This window comes from Marmota marmota, unplaced genomic scaffold, assembly GCF_001458135.2.
Source record: "Marmota marmota marmota unplaced genomic scaffold, marMar, whole genome shotgun sequence".
Lineage (NCBI taxonomy): Eukaryota > Metazoa > Chordata > Mammalia > Rodentia > Sciuridae > Marmota > Marmota marmota.
This window is the reverse complement of record NW_026000019.1, coordinates 21,720,834-21,740,446: the sequence shown is the minus strand read 5'-3', so window position 1 is coordinate 21,740,446 and position 19,613 is coordinate 21,720,834. Positions and strand designations below refer to the sequence as shown.

The following is a 19,613-nucleotide window of genomic DNA, read 5'->3' as shown; positions in this document are numbered from 1 at the left end:
GGGGGGGGGGGGGGTCCCCAACCTCTACTTATGCCCTGGAGAGTTCAAAGACTGTAGTGGTCCATCACTGAGGAAATACTGAGGGATAACTCATTTTGTATTTTTCATTTAAAACAGATGAGTTAGTGAACAAAAATATTAATAAGAATAAAACAGAAGTAAATATCCAATCATCCTAGTTATATTTGAGGGAGGTCAAATATTCTGGTTGCATATCCTGTAATACCTTCCCCTGACTTAACTTCTCTACTCTACACCCCATTCTGTCATGAACTCGAGAGACTGTACTTGGAGGGCAGTGAGATGACAATGCATGTTCTGGGCCAGGCTGCCTGGGTTCAAGTCTCTTCTGCTAGCTTCCCACTGAATGACTTTGGACAGTTGCTTCACATTTCTGTACATCAGCTATTCGTCTGTAAATGGGATAACCACATGTACTTCATTAGGTTCTCAAAGAGTAACATAAGTTAGTGCATATGAAACACTTAGGACAGTGTTTTGTACAAGCTAGTTAATATTGCCACAGTATATATAAAAATACAAAAGCAATAAGCAGGTGCTATAAAGGAATTAACACAAATAAATCCCATAGCAGAGCTATCTTAAATTTTGCCACAAACATGACTATATTCAGTTCCTATGATATCAAACATGTATCTCATGTGATTTAAAACTACCAGCCATGGTGGTTTGAACCATTTATTCCTTTATTGAGAGAAAGTGTGACTTCGCTGTGGACAAGACACTTTGCAGATGTCAATGAGATGCTACCTTCGTAGCTAAAAGAATGCTCAAGTCATAGGCAAGCAGGGAGCAGCAGCTGTTATCATTTGTTTCACAATTATTTCACAGGTAGCTATCTACATAGAATTATCATCTATGTGGTAGTGGGGGCATTTGACATTTAAAGACCAAAGTTCTTTCAAGTTTGTTTAAAAGCTACCCTTAATCTTCAAACCTTCTCAGTACATTTGTTCTAGGAGACTCTGGGCCTATGTTTTCTTTCTGTTACACTATTCCCATTTTTTCTGGTTAAAACAGAAATAGCCATTACTGTCTAATGGATACAGAACAGTCAGTAGTGAGTTTAACAATTTTCACTCTGAAATCAAAGTGGGAGGCACTAATATTTTATGAATGAAAAGGAAGGCGGGTCTGGCTAGGTCAATGTTTTATTCTCCATTCTATGTCTTCTCTAAGGATTTAATCAGTCACCTGAGAGTTATTTATTACCTCAGAAAATGCTTAGTCACTGGTTAAAAAATGAAGCAGTGTGAAGACCTAAGGCAAGAATTCAGGGCCACGTGACAAGAGCCAAGGACAGTGAGTGTTCTTTCACCTTCCTGGGCACTTCTTCAGAGCCAAGGAGGGAAGCCCCAGGGCACCTCCGTGGTTCCCAGTGTTGATGTGTATCAGGGTGGTTGGGCGAGGAGACCAGATCTTGAGTTAGGGCACTGTGCCACCCTTCCTAAGATATGATCAGTGCCACACCCTATCCATGCACCACACTGGCACCTCTTCTTAGTTATTCCTTTCTACAAGGTGCCATACTCACCATGGGCTCTACCAGAGCTGTGTGGAAGTTCTTTCAACCTCAGAACTGTCAGCTAAAATCACTAGGGAGCATATTTACTTATTAGTTGTAAAATATATTTAACTCAGGTTAATATTTGGGTTATACATTTCTGTCTACTGGCAGAGGATTATATGTAGATGACACAATCTTCTCAAATTTAGACTACATAGATCTGGCACGACAGTCCTTAAACTTCTTTCTAGTTTATGACTTTGAGTCCCTTCATGATTCTTAATCACCTTCATTCAATGACAAAATATTTGTCTTAATCTTGTTGCAAATATTTTCAAATTCAAGAATCTAAGGAGTAACTAATCTGTTTGGATCCTTCTCAAAAATATGTATTTTGGTGAGTAGTTTGCAACTAACAGATAAACGGTTGCTGGTACTGCTCTGGATTTCAAGTGCTCTTGCTAACCTTTTAATTTCTCTGTTGTGGAAAATTATGTAGAATTGATCATGGTGGCACATGCCTGTAATCCCAGTGATTTAGAAGTCTGAGGCAGGAGGACCATAAATTTGAGACCAACCTGGACAACTCAGTGAGACCCTGTCTCAAAATAAGAAAAATACAAAGGGCTAGGGATGTATGGCTCAGTGGTAGAGTGTTCCAGAGACTAATTCTCAGTACAGCAAAAAACAAAAACAGGAAAGACTTGAGATAAGCATTATGTGGTAGGGACAGGACGACATTTTGACTGTGGTGTTTAACAAGCGATGGGAAGTTTTGCTTCTCCAGACACAGCATGTATTCCCACTCCCTCCCTGACAGCTCGGCTGGCTTTTACTCTCAAACCTCAGCTACCTAAGGAAATCATCCATGAATTCAATTTGCTGCCAGGTGATAGGAAATAGAGTTTTACCAAAAAAAGAGAGCTTGGAAAGAAGAAAACAACATACAAGTGGAGCAAGTTCAGCTCACTGTGGCAAGGAGGCTGGCACCTGGGTTGTTGGCAAGGGAATGTGGCTTGTGTTTCCATCATTGAAGGCTACACTAAAAGAATAAAAGCCTCCTTTATTTCTTCTAAAAACATATTATTTGAAACCAGATCTGTGTGTACTTTGTATGAGGCTGAATCTGACAGTATAATTATACTTAAGAGTTTAACCTGAGCTGGGATGACATTTGTGGAAGAGCCTGGCAGGCCTGACATGTGACAAGCATGCCATAGAAGTTAAAGTGTTTCCTTTGACCCTAATATGTTTATTTTTCAATGAAAAGACCAAGAATTGTTAATTATTATGATAGTAATTATCATAATCAAAATTTAATTGAACACTTCCTGTTCTTATTGATTCACCTATTATCAACTAACTTATATCATACCACAATCACTTGAGAAAAGTACTATTATTATCCTTACCTTAAAGATGAGAGAATCAAGGCACAAGAGTTGAATCAACTTACTCGAACACCTAGGAAATTGCAGACTTCAAGCCAGACAATCTAGTTTTGAATGCACTGGCTATTCCGAAAGTACTTAGCCCAGTGCCTGGCATAAAGTGAGCACTTATAATTATTATCATTATCATTTCTTTGAATAGTTCTGGACTAAAGGGGTGGTGAGCAATAAGCAAAAGATTCAAGGTCACTTTTCTCATAGGGCATAGAAGTTAGTGGAGGAGATGAGCATTAATTCAAGAATTATATTTATAGTACTAATGGATACCCTGAAGCAGTGTTTTTTAAATGGTCCTCAAGACTTCTTACTGAAGGACTGCAGCATCTGCTCCCGTCACTACGATTACCTGTTCACCTTAAACTCTGATGCATGGGCAAAGTTTTGGGAACTCTGTTTGCAATCAGGCCATTGCTCTGTCAAGTATCTTTGATGGCTTCCTGTTTTCTAGAATCATAGCAGCCACTGTGTGTTGTACATACCCATAAACTCATGTCCCTTAATATGGCAGACCTCCTATAAACCATCATGGAAAAACTGTTTAGTTGTGGTTTTAGCAGCTTATGAATAAATTAAGAATTGGCATTCAAATGGAAACCATTTTGTCCTATTGGTCCTAATTTTCTAGAAAAAAAGCATGTTTTGGACTTAGCAGATGTGGGTTTGAAATTCATCATTACTTGCAGTGTGATCCTGGTCATGAGAGCTTCACTCACGTTATGTATAAAAAAGGAATAACAGGAGCTACCCAGTAGGGATTTTGAGCACAGTAGCACAATGCCTGGTATGTATCACTGAGGAACCTGAAGCTGTTATTATCATCACTATTATCCTAATGTTCATTATTATCATCAGAAAGAAACCTTCGAAAGCCTTCATAGCCTAGCAGTAATTTATATTTCCATAGTTATCTCCCACACTTTAGTAAAGGAGCCCTTTATTCCAACCAGACGCATGTACCGCAACATCTCCCAACATTAGCTGCCAGGTTTTCTTCTTCTCTGTGTATGAAAATCGCCTTATTCCTCCAGGCTGCTTCCAAGTGCCATTTCATTAATGGGCATTTCCTGGTCCCTTTGACCACAGACACATGGCTCTCCATCGCCTCTTATGCTGAATATCTATTTCTGACACGTCACCATACACTCACTGCATGGTGACACTTCCACATGCTGGACAATACAATTTAAGTTTGCATGTGCATTTTGTCTTATTTTCCCATCCAAACTCCCCATTCTTTACAGAGGACAGGACTCCATAATACTTGGCTACACGTTCCTATCAATGAATGAGTGAAATTTAAATAAAACACAAATTTCAATTAATTTATAACTTAATCATTGAAGAAGATAAAATTAAGTTTTAAGTCAATATTATGAAGGAAAATATTTGGCTTTTTCCTTTGAGGTAGAAAATTAGAATATTCTCCCAATTTAGAATATTCTCCCTTTATCAATTGGTCATAGTCAAAAAATTTTAAATATTGATATTTGAGCCTGGGTGGTATAAAAGTTCAAGAAGATTCTACCTCTCTAAATGACTAGAAAAGACTTTTGTTCCTTACGTTTTATGTATGTGCACTTAGATTTGTACAGTTTTCTTTAAATAGTTTGCATTTCCCTTTGACCTATGAAACATGACATATACATGCTATGTCAGATTTGAATAACATCAAGATCAACACTCCGTGGATGGTGCTAGCTAGGATGACATTTCACCACTTCTGGCAAACTGGGAAAAATCAGGGCATCTAAAGCAAGGGGTGAGCCTGGAGATGGCAGGAGCACTCCGCCTGGGGAGGTGACAGGATTTTCTCTCTGATAGCCTGTTCATGATGATAATGAAAAGCAGAAAAACTTCTGGTGGATTCTATTACTGTTTTAAATTCTCTGTAGAAAACATAACTCTGTTCTGCTGAACCTGCAGCAGGCCACTTCAGTCCTTGTACCTGGGCGTACCCAGCATAAAGTCAGCTGTTGGGGAAAGCTGAATTGGTCCAGTTGAAGAGACAGCCCTTATTCTACAAGTAAATGCTATTGGTGATAATGTCCTTTTAAAACAAAATGATGCTGATGATGGGAGATGATTTTTTTCTAATGTCCTCATTTGGCAAAATTTAAGAGTTGGTCACTATGTCTATCTCCAGTGTGGCTTTGTTACTGTTATTTATTGCTTGGTTTGTTTTGGGAAATGTTCCAGGTCCAGAAATCCCAAATCTGAGCGCCATTGACCAAACTGACAACTTTTCATAGTGTTGAAGTGAGCTGCATCTTTTGGCCGAGGGAGTGGCTTCAGAGTGTTATTCTGTGCCAACAGCAACGGAATTAAACGGGCACTGATCAGAAATGCCAATTCTCAGGCCCTACCTCAGAACTCCCAAATGAATCAGGAGTTCTGCAAAGGGATCTAGCAACCTGTGTTTTACAAAAAGGGGGTTCTGCTGCTACTGAAGTGTGAGAACCATTACTGCCTAGGGCATAGGCAGAGAAGCTGATAATGCTGAGAGAAAACACATGGAGGTTCTGAAATGCCCCTTTAAGGTCACTGTCAGTCCTACGATTCTGTACCTATTTACTTTATATGGATTTGCCATCATTATTTACTAAATAATCTTTCTAAAATGAACCTAAATTTTTTTCTGGCATCTATAATACGTAAGTTTATAGGTGATTATATAAAGTGGAATACTAATACTAAATATAATCCTAAGACCACTAAGCTTCTAAGTTTCCAGACTGGGAAGATAGCTAATCTAAAAATCAGTCTAAGGCTGAGGTACAGCTCAGCAGCAAATTCTTGTCCAGCATGTATGAGGCCCTGGGTTTGATCCCCAGCATTGGGAAAAAAAAAAAAAAAAAAAAAAAAAAAAAACCACAACATGTTACAAAAAGTTAGAGCTGAGATTGTATTCAAGAAAGTGAAAGCCCTATGGACCTATAATTTCCTTTGTGGAATGTGGTTTTAGTCATTAAAACAACTATTTGAATATACAGCTGTATTTTCTTCATGGAAATGTTTACAGACATTTCCATGAAGAAAATAGCTATTGTGACTATTTAGGATAAGTTATTCTAAGCACTGTGTTACTAGAGTCATTACTGAACTTATGCTAAATAATGGGAATATTAGAGCCTGTGTTTACTTCCAGTTAAGCCCTGATAAACTGCTATTTTACCTAGAATGCACCAGAACAAGAATCCATGCATAATTATATATTCAAATTCAGATTTGTTTTGAGAACTATATATGATGGAGTATTTAAAATCCTTTTTAAATTTTTATTTTAAAATCATAAAGTTATATAACCAAGTAACAGAATGTTTAGAAAAGAAAGAGGAACTATCCATGTTTTCATTATTGCATAAAACAATTACTATAATTACTATCTCTTAGAAGCTAGGAAGCTCCATGAAGGCAGGGGCCACTTGTACTCTGCTTATCGCTATGTCCCCAATGTAGTGTTTTTAACTTTTAAATAACATAAATATCTGAGTAAACGATGACTGACCTATTGTTTTAGTGTGCCATTCAAAATTCAAACATACTTGAGTTTTCTACCATGATCCATTCAGCAACTTTGAGAATTTCAATTTCTGTGCATACAAAGTGATGGCTATTCCTGCTGGAGATGACCCTAAAAAGAGGGTCTGGGGAACAGACAAAAGACTGAAAGACAGAAAAGTGAGAGTTCTTGCAGTGAAGCAGAGGAAAGGGGAGAAAATGAAACTCGTGACATGGGTGAGATGAGGACTGTCACTGGAGGGCAGAGGGAAGGCGAGGCAGGGGACTCCTAAATGAAAAGGCGCCATTCCTTCCCTAGCGTGGAGGGCAGAGCAAGTGCCTCCTTGGGAGGGCCACATGCCACACAGCAATGGACCCTTGCAGCATCCTGCGAGTACTGCAGGCAGGGCCACTTAGCAAGGCTGCTGGCAAGCAAAGGCATAACTGAACACATTCACTTTGAATTCTGCTTGTTATTTTCAGGGGTGTCAAGGTCATGGAAGTCAAGAAAAAACTGAGAAATTGCTGTAGACTGAAAGAGACGAAAGAAAAAACTAACTGCAGTGTATGATGCCGAGCTGGCTCCGGCTACTGAGGCACCTGATTGAGACAACTGGTGAAGCTGGGATGGACTCTGAGAATTAGGATAGTGATGTACCTGCCCATGTTGACCTCCTAAGTATAAGATGACTGAAAAGGTCTTTTTTTTTATGTTAAAAAATATACCCTAAAGTATTCAGAAGTATAGGACATTAGGTTGACAACTGACTCTCAAATGTTCATTTTAAAACATTTATTTTTTTGTATTGTAATTGCAACTTTTCTAGAAGTTTGAAAACTTTAAAAAAAAAAAATTGAATCTTTGAGGGGTGGGTCTGAGCATCAGTATTTGAAAAACTGCCTGAGTGATTCTAATGTGCAACCAAGGTTAGGTACCACTGGTAGAGAGTCGATATTTTCATCATTAGAAAATGTTACATATTTTTCACTGAGTGCAGGAACCATAATTTATTTAATCAAACTCTTTCCTCTTTTCCTCCCAAAATCACTTTTTGAAAAGCAAGAAAGAATCTCCTTACATGTCAGGAAAGAAAGAATCTCTCCCCTATGAGTACTTAGTCCCATGTGGAAATACATGAACAAAGAGACACTGCACAGTAATAACTTAATTACGATCATTTGTTGGGCAGTTATTATTTGTTAGGTACTATGCTATCTGATAAGGCAGGCACTGTCCTTATTTACCTTCATAGGCACAGCAAGATAAGCTACTTGCCCAAGAGGACAGAGCTATTTTGACTCCTGGCAATACTGTTACCGTAGAGAGAAGCAAAGTGCTTTGAAAACACACAAACGGGCCTTCCAAGTGTCATGGAAGATTTCTCAGAGGAGGGGATACAGGAGCTATCTTTAGACATGTACATTCTTTCCAACTTTAATTACTACAAATATTCATCCATGAACATCTGTGCAGATAACTTTCCATTTTGAAGTCAGAATGCCATAATCTTCCTTTGGTTAGATTGTAAGAAGTAGAATTGTGGGAAATGCCCCCAAGATTTTAATACCTGTTGCCCCTAAGCTGTCCCAGTAATATGTAATATGAGTAGATCTATTTTACTGTAATATGAGTAGATCTATTTTACTGTAGCCTTTCAAGCAGTGGGCAGTATTACTTTAAAAATTCTTTGCTATGAATCATGATTTCTCCAATTACTAGTTAGGTGGACATTTTCTCCATTGATGCTTTCACACCTAAATTTAAGAGCTTTGGCATTACTACCACAGAGTGCCAGAGCACATAGCCAGTGAGAGAACATTCCAGGATGTCTCATGTTATAAACATGGTGCTGCCCTATAATTACAAAAATGACTTTTGTCACCACCAGCAGCATCAAAAGAAATCAGATTTCTATATTCGTGCTAAGACCTTTGACCTTCCAACTTACTGTGAACTCTATGAGAACAGAGAAATTGTCCCGTTTGATTTAAAATGCTGTCACAATGCCGGCAAGTGAAACAAGTGCTAAAACTGTCTACTGTACAAATACATATGGGAAATAATGGATGATGGAAAAATATAAACTGAAATCACACTTTCAGCTCTATACATGTGACACAAACACAGCTCAGTAAACATCACATTAGGGCAAGATGAAGTAAGACTCCTTTGTCTTTTCTTGCTGTTTGAACAGGATGGCAATTCACTCTGCCTGTGACATTCAGCTTTATGCCTCCTGTCCCACAGGAGCTGCCTTTCAAAAGGATCTTGGGTTGGGTGATAAATGTTAAGGTCACTCTACCCAAAACGATGCTCCTTTAACGACCAGCAGTGCTAAAGAACCAAGTGCTTCCTGGAAAAGGGAGCTGGTCTTAGCGTCACCCTGAACTACTCTTTAGAGCCCTATGGGCAGATAACTCTTGGACTTTTGGCCTTTAAGTGCTTTCATATTACTTTATTATTTAAAGACAAATAAAGCCAGCAAATCATTATTTCCTAACTAATAGCACATCCCTGGCCCTGTCAGCATTCTCTATTCCATTTTTTCGATAACAGGATGAGTCATCCAAGTTGCATCAAGTATGCACCAACCACTCTGGAAAGCAGTAAGAAGATTCCTCAGAAAACTTGGAATGGAACCACCATTTGACCCAGTTTTCCCACTCCTAGGTTTACCCCCAAAGGACTTAAAATCGGCATACTACAGTGACACAGCCACGTCAATGTTTATAGTACTTCAATTCACAATAGCAAAGCTATGAAACTAACCTAGGTATCCTTCAAATAGATGAATTGAAAAAGAAAATGTGGTATACATATACACAAAGGAATATTACCAAGTCATAAAGAAGAAAGAAATTAAGGCATTTGCCAGTATATAGATGGAACTGGATGGAGTCTGTCATACTAAGTGAAATAAGCCAGTCCTCCCAAACCAAAGAATGAATGCTCTCTCTGACATATTGATGCTAACACACAATTGGGTGGGGGCGGAAGAAGTTCATCTGATTAAACAAAGGGGAATGAAGGAAAGGGAAGGGGTATGGGAATAGGAAAAACAATAGAATGAATTGGACATAACTTTCCTATGCTCGTATATGAATACATGATCAATGAAACTCCACATCACGCAAAACCAATAAATTGGGATCCTAATTAGAATAAGTTATACTCCATGGATGTATTAATATGTCAAAATGCAGTCTACTGTCATGTATACCTAAAAAGAACAAATTTTTAGAAAAATATGCAAGTAGGCTGCTAGAGCACCAACTTCCAGTTTTTGATTAATTCTTCAGACTGCACAGTTGATAATTTGCAATGAAATCTTCAATGCAGCGATATTAGATATTAGTCATTTAGTAAATGTCTTTATAAACTGAAGGCAGCAATAATCTATTTTAAATTGTATGAACAAAACCACAGGCATACTTGGGATAACATTTGCAAGGCGTATAAATTTCATGGTTAATAATATTTGGTTTCACTGAGTAATAGTCTCTATTCCAATCTAATGTATAGGCCCTAAACTAACAAAAGGAAAAGAGAATATTTATAAAACAGGTGAATTTAAAATAAACATGTAATCCTTTAGGTAATTAAAAACAAAACTTGTTATATTTTTCTATTTCACAAGTATGTCAAAATTTCATATTGAGGTTCACAGTTTAGATAAGACTTCAGTAGATGACATCTTGGATTATAGCAGAATATCTTGATGAAGCTAATACAACAGAAACAAAACTGGTGGGAATAAATTTAATAGAATAAGTCTGTGTCTTGCATGAAAAAAAGTACGTTTTGCATAAAAAGATACACATATGCATGGAGGTGGATAGACTCATGGAGATATGTCTTTTAATTTCATTTAGTTTCTTTTGATACTTAAATTTTTTTTCAATAAATTAAAAATTAACTTTTTAAACTTTTTTTTTAAAGTTTCTTTCTTTGTTTTGGTCTAGAAACAACTTTCTTAACCCCAAATCAGATCAATTTTTACATTTCTTTTTTTTAGAATTTTTATCACCATTTCTTAATTTATTCCACTAGATGAGAAACCAAAATATGGGTCTGTTGCTTATTAACTGTTTCATTTGGGTCTGTTTCTTAATCTTTGTGAGTCTAACTTGCGTGTTTCTGAAAAACTAGATCTAACTTTACAAGTCTATTAGAGCTGCCATGACAATTAGTAGCAATAACTCATAAAAAGCACTTATCATGGTAGGGCCTGGCACATAGAAAGTTACTAAGTGGCAGCTATTACTTTTAATGCTATCACATTGCATACCGCAGTTCTTAATTCCATTGGAATATTTTCATGGCTTAGAATAAAGATACTATTGCCTGCTTTAAAATTATATTTTATAAGATTCAATTATGTTATAGTTTCTTATTAAATTATTTTAAACTATAATATATGGCAATCAGGAAAAAAAACACAACACTTAATTCTTTGAAGCTGGCCCAGTTATATGCACCACACTAGTTTGGACTTCTTTTTTAAGGAGATGACGTCTCATTATGTTGCCCAGACTGGACTGGAGCTGCAGCTCCTGTGCTCAAGCAATCCCCTCGCCTCAGGTGCACACCACTGTGCCCAGCTATGGTTTTGTCTTCTACAGTCTGAAGTTATCAGATGTCCAAGTAACAGTGCGGTGGAAGAATATGAAATGGTTTCTTACATGCCAACTGCTGAGAGTATTTCTGAGTGTGTGATATAATTAAACATAAGGTCTACCTTTCTTTCCCTTACCTCTAACAGGCCATCCTCTGGCAGATCAGTACAGTGAACAGCATTTTGGATCTTAGTCTTACCGAAGATTGCTCTAAGGGTTCCAGGGCGTAAATGCCGGGCAATTTCCTAGTAAATACATACAGATTAAAGTTAGTTATATAGTGTTAACAAGAAAAACACTAAGTTATACAAAACACATGAATGACTTTATTTATGAAATACATGTTATACATTGAAGATGCTGATTTTTCCTGGAAACCACATGGATATATGAAAATTTTAGGCAGTGAAACTTCTCAGTTTACTTATAAGGCTAATTCTGTGGCTCAGGGTAGAGTCCACTATAACTTATGTCAGAGGGCAAACAATAATTATATTTCTTTTTATCAACAGACTATTGGAATCACACAAAATACAAATCCAGTTCATTACTATAAGAATTGTATTTTTAAAGACTTGTATTTTATAAAGATCCTAACAATATGGATAAGCTTAATGCAAGAGCCTTTCAAACTCCACAAAATTTCTGCCATATTCATCCCCTCTACAACCTTGCCTGCTCAGCTCCATCAAGTGCTTGGTTCTTTTAATGCACATAAGGACTAGAAAGTCATCTCAGGTATTCCTGCAGTGGGAAGAATAATTCTGGCTTCAAGAATGACCTCTAAGATCAAATTAATAACTAATTAATTAATTAAAATCAAAAGCACCAAATAGAATGGTGATTAGCAAAATTGAAAACCAAGAGAAGGTTTAATTATCTACAGCTGTGTGTATTTGCATGTCAGTGTTTACTGAATAATAGGTTTATCTGACTGATAAATTGCTTCCATAATAAGCTATTCTGTTTCAGTTCTTCACAATACAGGAGAGAGATGCAAGAATGAAAATGACCTTTTATTTAAGAAGCAAATTAAATTAAAAAGAGCTCTGTGAAATTGACTAATACTAGAACTATGAAGAAAGAGACTTCTGTGATCAAGTGTAGAGTACCTTCACATAACGATTGGTACATGGTGTGTAAATCAGTACATCACTAGACTAATTCCAGGGAGCTTTACGTACAAGGGAAAAATATACACTACAGGACAATCACAGTAGTAGTGACAGAAATAAGTAGATAAATATGAAGAAGGGCAATCACAGCTTCAGTCCTGGCCACATTAAAATAGCTGAGACAAGACTCTAAAGCCTGTTTTAATCAAGCCTTCATTTCACAGACAACAGGGTAATAAAACAATATCAAAGGCCAACATGCAGTCGCCACAATTAAAACACCAAGTGTATGTGTTTCCAGCCATTACTGGGACTCTCGGATGACACAAATGTGCAACCCCATACTTACTCATGCAGCTATAGTTCTGTATTCCTGGGAGATAAGCAATAGCAGACTAAGTGACAACTAAAAATGATAATGAAACACAGGGAAGGAATCAGAGAAGGAAAGAAAATGAGGGAAGATATCCAATGGTTATTTTCTGCTAAGTCTGAGGGACCTATGCCTCGGATTTAGAAAGAGTAACTGCAAAATTAAACTCAATTATTTATTTACTAGTTTCAAGAATGAACCAGCTGAGAGTTCACAGTAAACTTCCTTTTTGGGGGGGTTTTGGGTACTGAGGATTGAACTCAGGGGCACTCCACCACTGAGCTACATCCCCATATCCCCAGCCCTATTTTGTATTTTATTTAGAGACAGGGTCTCACTGAGTTGCGTAGTGCCTCACTTTAGCTGAGGCTGGCTTTGAACTTGTGATCCTCCTGCCTTAGACTCCCGAGATGCTGGAATGAGGCATGTGCTCCCGTACCCAGCCTAAATATATCTGCATTAGATACTGCATGAATTGACTGTATTTGACTATATTTGAGGAATAACATCTGGTTTATGAACTCTCAGGCTTCACATGTAACTTTCTGTTAAGTAGAAATTAGCTAACAGTCACTAGTATGGCAATATGTAAAAACGTGGATGTGTAACTGATGTGATTCTGCAATCTGTATACGGGGTAAAAATGGGAGTTCATAACCCACTTGAATCAAATGTATGAAATATGATATGTCAAGAGCTTTGTAATGTTTTGAACAACCAATAATAATAATAATAAAAAAAGAAATTAGCTGTAATGTAAATCATGTTATTACACAATTTAAAATCTCATATGGCTCACATTTTATTTGTATTGAACAGCACTGCCATCAGTAATGTGGAAGATTAGATGGTTTTAGAAATGTTAATCTTAGTCTAGAATCTTGACTGCTCACTGCAATTTTATAGGGAATCAGAGAGAATCTGGGACAGTTTAGGAAGTTAATCTTTTGAAGTGATATTGGTGTTTGGTTGGATCTTTGGATATTCTCTTCCATTAGTACTAGATATACTGTTAGTATAACCAGGTTAACCATCTGTAAAAGACGAACATTGTCAGCTTTGTCAGCATATGGGGATTTGTGAGATTTGTATGAAATGATATATCCTTTAAAAAATGCAAGTACAATGTAAGTGCCTTGTGTAAGACAGCAGTTGTTTCTCCCGTCGAGTGTACACTGTTCAGTGTGGCCAGACATTGTTAAAACACGTTAGGGCATTACCTCATTCAATTCAGTCTTGTACACTGAACCTAGGCCTTTAAGATAACAAGATCGTTCCACTAACTGCTGAGATTTATGTTTCCATTATAGGACAAATATACTTAAATTTTATAAGATATGTGTTCTGTTATATAAATTGGGTAAACCCATATTAACATCAGTTTAATAGCCTATTGCTATTTCTGATGGTACTTCTATCATACTCCTGCTAGGTAAGAGTTTTTGGCTAGAGGACTACTTGGTTATAGGGGAAATTCCTACACCTAATTCATGTATACATGAATGAAACAACCCTCCTCACTCCCTTCAGTGCCAAAGGAAAAGGTACTTTTTACTATACATACCTTTTCTTTTACTATATAACCCTCCCATTTCTTTGCCACTCTAAATCAGGAAACTTCTTCTACTGTAATTTCCTTTCTCCTATATTTTCAACTTCTTCCCAACAGCTTCTTCCTTGCATCCTATACAAGTGAAGATGTGTTTATTGTTATTAAAATAAATCTAATTCTACCCCATCCGCCCTCAATACCTCCTCCTCTTAAACTCCCTCTCTTCATGAATGAAACCACTGTTGAACCAAGTAACCTAGGCCAAAAGTCATCCCAAGACTATCTCTCTCCTGGGGCCCTGCATCCAATCTGTTATCATGTCATGTGGATTCTTTCGTTTGTTTTAGATGTTGATGGACCTTATTTTATTTATTTATATGTGGTGCTGAGAATCGAATCCAGTGCCTCACACATGCTAGACAAGTGCTCTACCTCTAAGCCAACCCCAGCCTATGTCATGTGAATTCTATTCCTTTAGCACAGCATTCTTTCCTCATTTTCCAAGCCTACCCCTACTGCTACAGTTCACTCTTCCATCTTGCTTAGACTACTTCCTTGTCTGTATCATTAAATATTTATTTCCTTTGTTTGCTTACACATCTGTCTCTCTCTTTGAAATGCCTCAAGGACAGCCATATATACAAGTCTTAGTCTTTGTATATCCAATATACTCATGAAAGATTCACTGAATAACAATATGAATGATTTAGTAGATGAGTGAATGAATGAATGAAACAATGAATGAAATTTATGTACTGCATTACTGCATTAATGATATAGCAGAGAAACTAGGCTTCCTGGTTTGGTTAGAAATAGTCTAAGCTCCTTTGGCTATATTATACTCTTCAGAAATGTCTGTTTTAGGCAGTTCTAAAAAGAAGTCTTTTGAAATGTAAGTAATCACCAATTACTTCATCTATTTTGTGAGTTGGTAGTTTGTATAACAGATTTTCTCAAACTAGGGCACACCTGTTTGAGAATGAAATCAAGAACTCTGAGCACTAATCCCATAGCTCTGAAAGTGACTTGCTTTGCGACCTTGATTGAGGATAATATTACTGCTTATATCATAGATATAAAATGCCATGTGGCAAACATGTGAGATGAGAGCAATCCATCAGAGTAGCACTGGACTTACCAGTACATGTTCTGAATTATTTTTCCAGTTGGGATATTAAGATACATCTGAATTGCCTGAAGAACCACTAAATCTTCTGGTGAATATTCACAGTGCAGAAAGGACCAATTCACTCTGAACACAAGAGATCACATTATAGTAGGTGATCTTTCATCTTATTTGTTGGATTTTCCTATTACTATAGCCTAGTCCTAAAATATATACCCCTCTATAATGTATTAACTCACATTCTTATGTATGCTATTGAGACAAGATCCTCATTTATAAAGGAAAGAATAAAGAATAAAGAATAAAGTCTATTCATGATAGTTGCAATATCAAGCATATTTCCTTGGCATCCTATCTATCTATCCACCTCATTTATTTGTATACAGAATACACTGAATTATTCTATTAATGAGAGTATTAAATACATCAGAGTATCACATTACTTAAAGTTGTTGCCTTCAGGAAGTAAGTAGCTTGTTTTTCTTGCCTAAGTCTTTAATGCAGAAAGACATTTTTCTTCTGGTCATTAATTATAATAACTATTTTTTTGATATTTATTTTTTAGTTGTAGATGAATACAATACCTTTATTTTATTTATTTATTTTTATGTGGTCCTGAGGATTGAACTCAGGGCCTTGCACATGCTAGGCGAGTGCTCTACCGTTGAGCCACAACCCCAGCCCCGATAATAGCTATTTTAAAAAGAAAAAAAATTTTTTTCAGGCATTACATTCTAAAGGTAAATTTATGCTCCTCCCACATTCATTCTCTCTTCCTAACAGACAGAATTGTAAACTGTGAGTATGATCTTGAAATATCAAATTCACACTGTTAAAAAAACATTCCATTTCCTCATTGTCTTCTAGATTGTCTGATCTTTGCTTCTCCCTGACAAAGCAGTGTTCAGAATGCATTATAAAAATTCTACTTTCATTATACTACTGGAATGAAACAATCTTTTAAAAAATAAATGATAAGTTTGAACTCCAACTAGTCTCTATAGGTGAGTATTCTGGAAAACCACAGGAAAAGTAATTTCAAAACTGTCACTTGATAATAATTGGAACAAATCTGGCAAACCACAGTTTTGTTCTTCTGTTAGCACCTCAAGCACAACATGTCCTACATCAAACCAATTACCTTCCCTACCATTCCTCCCTCCCAATTACCCACCAGTTCCATTTTTCTTCTTCGATTCCTAATGGCGTGACTATCATTCAAATGTTCAGGCTAGATAACACAGGACTATTTCCAATGGCTTCATTCAATACCTACACCTAATTGGGAGTACTGGGTCATCATCTAATTTAGCTCATTTGTTAATCTGTCCCTCCATGTATTCAGTAGTTATTTATTGATACTTGAATATATGAGATACTGGTCCTAGAGATAAGGAAATGAAAACTAATAAGACGGTAATTTTATTCAAAGAGGTCACATTCTTACAAGAAGTCAGGTAAACAAATAGCCAGTGTGTGTGATGACTGTTTAACAACAAACTGTAAAAATACAACAGTAAGGATTGGATTTGTATTGTTTTCCCGTTTTCCCAGTACAATTACTCCCACCACAGCAGAACTATGGAGGGACGAAATACTAACCACTGCGCCCTGCAAGCTGGTGCCACCAGCCGCAACACACTCCCCCAAAGCCCTTGCAGTGCAACCAGAGCTGTCCCAGAGATAGATGCCAAGTGTGCAGGAACAGCAGGCAGCACCTCCAGGTACCCACCCAGGGTTTCACAGGGTCCTCTTGGTCTGCCAACATCTCTCCCCTCTTCCCAGCTACTGCTTCAGTTCAACAAGATGAGAGGGGAGTCAGACTGATACAGCTTCTCCCTGACTCAAACACTGCTGATGGCTCCCCTTTCCAACATCTAAACAGGCAAAGCATGATAAATAAGGAACTTCTCAATCCTGCCTTTTACTTTTATTTCCTCATGCATTTCTATGCTATTTATGCTTTAAAATTAGAAGTGAAAAAAAGCTAATGAACATAAAAGAAAAATGACTTGCACTGAGACCTTTAAATTCTTTTGATACCTGAAATCCTTGTCAAACTCTAGGAGGTGGAGAGGCTTAGCGATACATTTCACCATACTGTGTTCATGTGATTCCTTCCTGCATGTTTTCCCCCTCTTCTCTGGTCAGTAAAACTCCAAGCACTCAGAAATGACCTCCATGAAGCACGTCTCCAGCCCCAGCTGCAGTTAACAGCTCTGTGCTACAAGGGGCCTATTAAGTACGGTGGCTTTTGTGGTAACTGCAACTGTTTTGTCGGTTTGTGTGAGAGCACGGATAATATCTGTCTTATTCTCTGCTGTATCTGGAATACTGAGAACATGGTCCAGTATGTGACAGGTGCTCAATTAACATTGGATAAGCATGTAAAAACCTGGGAATCTCTTCTGAGAGCTGATCAATCCACTGGAAACAGGGATGTGCTGTATTTATTTTAGCATCTCTTACAGCATCAGGGCATCTCACACAAGGAGGTTCTTAATATATGATGCCTGCATTGGACTAAATCTTCTCTAGGCATTTCATTTTCTAAAGAAATCAGAAACTACGCGTCATGATTTATGAAATATACATATTTCTAAACTATACAAAAGGTTAAATGTACCAAATACACTGACAAACTGAATTGCAAAAAGGGTAAAGATGAACTCTAGGCAGCACAGGACCATGACCAGAATTTACATGGGGGAATCTCAATAAAATCAGAAGATTTCTCCTGCATGAGGAAAGAACTGTGACCACTTCTCTAACTGTTGCTTTTAGATGGTACTTCACCTGGTAGGGTGGAAACCTGAGACTCATGCAAATAACAAAACAGTGCCACAGGCTCTAGACACCATGTTGCAGCTCTGTCTGGGCACAAGCTTCCTAGTAACCTACATTATTTTTTACTTATTTAAAAAATTTTGATGCTATATCCTATATAATAAATTAATTCATTTTTAATGCCCAAAGGTACATTTTGTAACAAGTACATGTTGGAAAATACATAAGAAAATAACCTATAGGACACGAGTTCTATAAGTATTTTACTATTTTTGTTTTGCTTTGTTTGAATGTGTGTATTTTATCTTATGGCAGAAATAAACATCTGATCATACCTGTTTCTTTTTCACTTCAGTGAGAGGTCTGTCCTTTCAACTGAATGTTCATACTATACTCGGTCTCCACAAGAAGCACACCTGGAGCTGGGCAGAGTGTTGAATGCCTGTAATCCAGCAACTTGGGAGGATGAGGTAGGAGGATTGCAAGTTCAAAGCCAGCCTAAGCAACTTAGTGAGGCCCTAAGCAACTTTGCCAGATACTGTCTCAAAAGAAAAAATTAAAAGGGCTAGGTATATGGTTCAATGATTAAGCACCCTGAGTTCAATCCTCAATACGAAAATAAGAAAGAGAAAGAAGCACACGTGGCTTGGCTAGCAGGTGCCTCTCTGTGCTTGTATGGAGACACACAATAACCACACTGCAGCTACTTTCCAGGGCATTTAACCTTGAACTCACTGCCATTTAACACTAATCAAAACCTTGATTTAGAGAAAAATTATGTATAGAAGATTTATTAAAGGAAATAAAACAAACACATCATTTCTTTTAGAACTCTACTCCTATACTGCAAAAACCATGGGGTCGGATCATTTTGACTTTTCCTACAATTGCCAACACACTGGGGTGACACCATTGGCTTCTTATAAGGAACAGTCTAAGAAACTAGTCATTATTCAGGACAGTACATGCTAAGTCACTTTAGCGTGTTCTTAAGAGATCCATGAAGGAATTTTCTCTCAGGTATAAGGAAAAATGGGGCTTTTTGTAAGCTACTTATTTGTTTACCTCGTGGACACTATCAGTCTTATCATCTGATTGCATGGAAGTCTAAAAACTGAATCATGTTATGCTCTCTTCCCCCACCATAATGCGGCGTGCATTTTATCATTTGGATTCTCATTTACTCTTTGTCCTGATTTCCACATTCATTTTAATTTATGTATCCTCTTGTATGGATACAATCATTTTAATTTATGTATCCTCTTGTATGGATACAATCATTCATATTAACAGTTATTTAACGATTGGAGTAATAGGTAACTACCAATACTTCTGTTGCAGGTACATACAGTGAATGTTTAAAAATCACAAAACTTCCATTTTATGTATTCAGTATTTCAATTTTTGAAATAGTTACTTTTATAAAGCTAACTAAACCACTGTATGACCATTTTCACTATGTATTTAATAAGCTATGTAACAGCGAGTCCCATTTAAAGTCAGTGCTGTGGTACACAGGCTCAGTGGAACATGGGCTTATGTAATTTAGCTATTAAAACATAATCA

General features: G+C 37.1%; 1 protein-coding gene and 1 long non-coding RNA gene across 6 annotated transcripts in view; one reads left to right on the top strand and one right to left on the bottom strand.

Annotated features, from left to right (window-relative positions):
• LOC125618674 overlaps positions 1-8,062 on the top strand; it is a 12,229-nt gene extending 4,167 nt beyond the window's left edge. Inside the window, exon 3 of the long non-coding RNA XR_007350044.1 lies at positions 6,961-8,062. This is a non-coding gene — a long non-coding RNA (uncharacterized LOC125618674). The remainder of the gene's footprint in view (positions 1-6,960) is intronic.
• The window catches only part of Nme7 (NME/NM23 family member 7), a 173,403-nt gene that overhangs the window by 25,877 nt on the left and 127,913 nt on the right, over positions 1-19,613 (bottom strand). For 4 of the 5 annotated variants that reach the window (XM_015491864.2, XM_048810073.1, XM_015491865.2 and 1 more), the window contains one exon: positions 11,232-11,339. The exons of the other annotated variant lie outside the window; for it this stretch is intronic. In XM_015491864.2, coding sequence (XP_015347350.1) covers positions 11,232-11,339 — 108 coding nt within the window. The remainder of the gene's footprint in view (positions 1-11,231; positions 11,340-19,613) is intronic. 5 annotated transcript variants of the gene reach the window in all.